The 5,757-nt window shown below is 48.4% G+C and overlaps 1 protein-coding gene across 1 annotated transcript; it reads right to left on the bottom strand.

Moving 5' to 3' along the window:
- Nucleotides 1-990: 990 nt before the first annotated feature.
- LOC119404805 (glucose-6-phosphate exchanger SLC37A2) lies at nucleotides 991-4,115 on the bottom strand. The gene has a single exon (XM_037671478.2). The coding sequence runs from the start codon at nucleotides 3,878-3,880 to the stop codon at nucleotides 2,285-2,287; it is 1,596 nt and encodes a 531-aa protein (XP_037527406.1). The 5' UTR covers nucleotides 3,881-4,115; the 3' UTR covers nucleotides 991-2,284.
- Between the last annotated feature and the right edge of the window lie 1,642 nt (nucleotides 4,116-5,757).

Genomic DNA, 5,757 nt, shown 5'->3' with positions numbered 1-5,757 from the left:
TCCAAAACGTACAACGCTGAAATGTTCAGGGTCGCGCACACGCGCCATCCCTATACGTTCCCCATGCGCGTATGCGCATGCATAAGATAAGCGCAGTGGTCAAAGGTTAATTGTTGCACCTTTCACAAGCGCCATGCACTTCAATTGAGCCCCTATCTCGCCGCTGCGGAAGGATGCGATTGCAGACATGGAGGACGCGACATTGCGAAGCACAAAAGATAACGGCGTCCTCGTGAACAATGCACCGCCGCAGCACTTCAACGGAAAAAATGGATGCTCTTTCCTCGCTAGCGTTGATGATACGTATCGAGTTTTACGCTTCAGGCTCGCTCCTATAGTTTGGCTGGGAGGTCTTCCGACAAATTTGGATTGATCGCCTGAAGTTCTTTCACGAACAATGGAACCCTTAATCACGCAGGCGAATAGTCACAGCGATGCAGTCAAATCTATCAAACCCATGAACAAAAGCTCTAGCAGCAGAGCGCGTTATTCGACCAATATGTGCTGCTCGTACGCGTTTTAGATGTACCGCTAGTGTAGTGCTGATTGACTGATGACATTTCATGGCCTAGAGAAAAACGGGTGCCGCGCGGAGTCGTGGCACAAGGCTTAACATTCATTTTGAGAAAAGTCTGAGCCACATGGGCATTGTTACTAACTGGCTTCATGTAGCCTCCGCAAGTCTTTGACACTGCGCTATAGCGACACACAGCACAGTGGAGGCTGTATCAATGGCATAAACTCAAACAGGAATCTAAGTCAAAGTGCATCTGTACTCTCACATTCACGAAGCGTTACTCCTGGACCGGTCAATCTTCAAATTATCGTTCTGCGCGGAACTTGACTGCAGTAAGGCCACACAACAGCCTAGAGTCGTAAAAAAAACAGTGATATTTATCAGTTTAAGCAAAGTTCACTTGTTTCTTGTCGTATCTTATTTTACATGTGTCAGGGTCAGCAAATCTGCTGCCACATCAGTCAAAATGCACAGAAGTGACACCATGCGCTGAAGTATTTTAATAACTGCAACAATCACCTTGTATACAGCACTCACAACACTGCCTTTCAGATCTTTTGTTCCCGTGCTGTATCGGAGTGTCAGTACATCACATAAACACTTGGTCTGCCTAATGGCAGTGAAATGGCGGTGCAGTCTCGGCAGTCACCGGAAGACAGGTCCTTATATTACAATGAACTTCTGTGACCAACACTACTGCTGGCCGCATGCGTACTCCAGAGCCTGGAAAAGCCCATCCCTCAAACACATTATTGCTCAAAACACATGCACATTTCCTAATGCCCGTCCTAATGAAAATGCACAATTTTCCTGGAATGTACCCTGCCTGATTTTTTGCGGGTGGTTCAGAAAAGTTCCCTCCTTTCAGGTAAGTACATATGAAAGCTCTCCTGGTCATTCCTGTACACAACCGTGGTTAAAAGTACTGTTTAGAAGCAGTCACGCTTACACAAAAGCACTACATAGTGAAATTTTCTTTCTATATCTTTGAAATCTGCTGCCCATATGAGAACGATGAACAAGTGCACAGATTTACGGTGCAATGCCACACTGCTCTCTGTCACTTTCACCATTTGGTTCTTTACATGGTTAATTTGTTTGCTGTATACGATGATGCAACCACTCAGGTTTTCACAAGTGCACAGTAAATGTGTATGCAGTAGAGGTTAGTTCACATTAGGTGAAACAACATGCAAGAACAACTTGCGTCATTTGGAATGTGCAAATGAAGATGACGAATGATCGCTGGACAACAAAAATGTAGTCACTTGCACATAAAACAACACTGGTGTATAAGTGTGCATAAGCACATTATGTATACTATGTATATGTATGTACAATCCTCAGGTGATCCTAATGTACAGGGTTGTCCACATCTAAGGTGAACACCTCATTAGTATTCAAAACCTCACAGAAATTGATGTTTAATACATGATTAGGAAAATCATTACTGGCGTTTGTCGACACCGTGATCAGACGTCATATGATGGAGATTGCCGTCGTGAAGTAGGATAAACACTGTTTTACCAGTTTGAATACTAATGATGTGTTCCTGTAAGATGTGGTCAACCCTGTACATATACCTTGGCACTCCTCTGGTAGCCCTTTGTCTCGCTTGCGATAAAATGCAAGCTGCTTGACAACCTGTAAATTCGTCTAAAGCACGATTATCGTGAGCATGGAAGTTCTAAAACATTTTGGGGCAAGTCTCACCAGCCCCAAACAACAGGCAGTCAGTCGTTGTCCATAAAAAAACAATAATAATGACTAGTTTAGAGACATTCGAGTTGTCTTCCGAGATCTGAGTCGAAGGAACTCGTACTTGGTGACCCTGAGCAGACACAACACAGCAAGAACATCGGACACCATGACCATGTAGAACACGGTGTTCCAGCCGTACTGCAGAACGAGTCCCGCTATGAGAGGGCCCACTGCAGCTCCTATGGAACCCGTGCCGTCGATGATGGCCGTGACCGTTGCCAGCGCCTTGGCACTGCCAGTCACCGTCGGGTGGGTGCCGAGCTCCGCCGAGACGGCGGTTGTGATGAGCGCGTACGGGCCGTTAATTAAAAGGCCCGCTAAACTCTGGAGGACCAGGTTCATGGTGAGGCTGACGCTTCCGTAGTGCTCGAAAACAAACATCATGGGGACGGCGGCCATTAGGAAGACGACGCAGGTGATGGCGCTGGCACCACTTCGATCGGACAGGTAGCCGGCCAGAATGCCCCCCACGATGCCTCCGAAGTCGAACGCGGTCGATATGAACGCCGAGCTCGAGGAACTGAACGTCGTGGAGGCGTGGATGTAGAAGGGTAGCCAGAAGAGGAACGTGTAGCTGACCAGCTTGGCGAAGAACAGTGCCAGCGAAAAGTCGAGTACTCCGGGGATGGCCAGTGCCTGGACAAACGTCACGGCTTTCTTCTCGCTTTCCTTTTTGAGTCTCCTCTCCAGCAGATACCGCTGTTCGTCCTCGTTCAGGGTGCCGCTCGCGTAGTTTTCGTCTTCTCCGTCATCGCTGGGCACGTCTTCCGGCCGAACGACCGCGGACGAGAGGGACGTCTGCAACGACGCCGAACTGCGCCGCGGCGTGTCGCATCCGACCTCTTCAGGGTAAGGCGTGAGGAAGAGCACCACGAAGACGCCGACGAGACCGCATATGGCAGCCGGCACGACGAACGAGAGGCCCCAGTCGCGGTTGACGAACGCACCGGCGATGTAGGCGCCCAGTATGTTCCCGACCGACGTGTGCGCGTTCCAGACGCCGAAGATGAGACCGCGCTTCTTCTTTCCGAACCAGTTGCCGACGCACGTCACCACGCTGGGCCAGCCGGTGCTCTGGAAGGCGCCGCCCAGCAGTTGCACGACAAAGTAGAAGGCGAACGAGTGGATGCCCAGGCTGTAGCCCATGCCGAATATGTGCGTGGTGAGCGCGCTCAGGAGCATGCCCAGCCCGAGGAAGTAGCGCAGGTGCATTCTCTCCGCGACAAAGCCGCTCACGAACATGCACGCGGCGTACGTGAAGAGGTAGATGGAGTCGAGGTAGGAGAAGAGGCGCGGAGCGTCGTCACCGTTGAAAGGGGCCCAGTTGCACCACGTCTGGCTGTTGTTCTCGGTAACGACGATCGAGGCGTCGGGCGTGGCGTACCGACAGTCCTGGTGCAGCACGGACTTGACGATGCTCAGGGGCCGCCGCGTCATGTGGTAGCAAGTGTAGGCCAAGAAAGTGGCCACGAGCACGAAGCCGCGGTAGTAAGCGAGCCTCCTTTCGGCCGTAATGGAATCACAGCACTTACGGAATGTCAGCTGAAGTAGCCGAAGTCCCAGCGGGGCCCCCGTCGACGCCATCCGATCGCTGGATGTCATAAACGCGACCGCCGCTGCTTTCAGGCGCGAGTGAAGTCGCCAGCTGCTTCCTCGCGATTTCTAGTCCTTCGCAGTCACGAGGAGGACTGGCATGGCTTTTCGATGCGATAAACACGGACTTCGGGGGCTCGGCTGATTGCGGTTATCTGTCCGTCCGTCCGCGGGATCGTAGAGTTCGCACTTAGCTGTCAGCGGAGTCAGCTGCGCACGGCACAAAGGCGAAACCGACGGAGCGCGATGACGTACGAGGTACAAAACACATGCAAGAGACATGCGAGCGATAAACCAATGACTAAACCAAACCAAAACAAAAACAAAAAATCTGGCCGCGAGAGGACGCGACGTTTGCGACATTGTTGCTTACATGGGTTGTCTGTTTTTCGCTAAATTTACGTAAAAAGTCAGTGCGACGTGATGGTTTCACTGTAATGTTTGCGTACAGAAAACAGTAGAATCTTTGCAATATGTAGGGAATTTTATACTTGCGAGGTCAATAGTACAAATTAAGTCAGTGACCACATCATATGCGTGTCGAAACATGGCCTCCGAGATTGCAACATTTCAGGCTCCTAAACGTTGCCTAAAATTGCTTCCGCCGCACGTAGCCAGCAGAAGGCTCCAAGATCTGTATTTTTATTCAGGGAGCAGTCTGAAGACAAGACGCATAAAAAAAAGCGCGAAATACAAGCTCCTTAGTCCATAGCGATGCGTTGAGGATCTGTTCTTGTTTTAGTTTGCTCTGAAGAACATCTTAGTTTTGATGCACGTGCATAACTATGAATGCAGGAAGGAAATTCTGAGGGCTCATTTCTTTTGTTTATAGCATATAATAAAACCAATGAAGTATAGGGGACATTAATTGTACTGTTTTAAGCGCATTGTAGTAATTGTTACATAGATGTGAAGAAAATAAAGTGGGCGAAAAGACAACTTTGCATAAATATGCATATTCCTGTGTATGTTTTCTTGAAAATGTTGCAGCAATATAGATGGATGGAGGTGGATGCTATGCACGCACCATAGTTCAGCATTTCAGGCACGAGGTGCTGGTTTTTAAACTTTGTTCTGCAATAACTTCCCAATGCTTCATGCGTTGTTCATGCAACGAGGGAGCCATGACAATGCCGGGAACAAGGTAACACTTATGTTAATCGAATTAATTGTTTACCTGAATGAAGAAAACTGGCAGATTTCACATACTGTGGGAATCAATGTAATCCGAAGCAGTCATCTAGGAGCTGCATACACCGCATTGTTTGTCCTTGAGGCGATCAAGGCATTCATGTCATGACAGGTCATTCACTATTGCATGTTTGTCATGCATGCATGCATGCATGTACAATGTGGTCTGTAACATGCTAATCAAATGAAAGCAGGGGAATCTTAAGGGCTCATTGTTAGACACAATATTAATTAGAACCAACAGACAATCAAGCCAAGGAAAGTATAGGGGACCTTATTTGTAGTAACTATGTTTAAATTAAAAGAAATTAAAGTGGATGAAAAGAACTAGCTGCCAACAGGGACCAAACCTGCAACCTCCCAATAACACCTCCAATGCTCTACCAATTGAGCTATACTTTCTTTGGCTTGATTGCATGTTGGTCCTAATTAATGTTGTGTCTAACAAAGAAAAACGAGGCCCTAAAATTCCCCTTCTTTCGTTCATTCATAGCGAGGGTCTCATTCTGGTAGACTTCGTGCCTTCAGGTAGGTCATCTGCCAGCTCATGGAAAGATCATGTACTATATGATGCCAACAGGCAAAAAAAAATGTGTTCCACACTCGGGTTAATCCCCTCTTCCCCCCGCCTCGCACGGAGGAAACTGCTGGACCTTTAATAAAGTTTGTTCATTAATTCACACTCACCATCACGA

Source organism: Rhipicephalus sanguineus, chromosome 9 (assembly GCF_013339695.2).
Source record: "Rhipicephalus sanguineus isolate Rsan-2018 chromosome 9, BIME_Rsan_1.4, whole genome shotgun sequence".
NCBI lineage: Eukaryota > Metazoa > Arthropoda > Arachnida > Ixodida > Ixodidae > Rhipicephalus > Rhipicephalus sanguineus.
Note: the sequence above shows the minus strand (reverse complement) of the source record. Positions and strands in the feature narration are given on the sequence as shown.

What these genes read in the sequence shown, in the direction of transcription:
- LOC119404805 (XM_037671478.2), bottom strand. Translation starts at nt 3,880, where the DNA reads ATGACATCCAGCGATCGGATGGCGTCGACGGGGGCCCCGCTGGGACTT.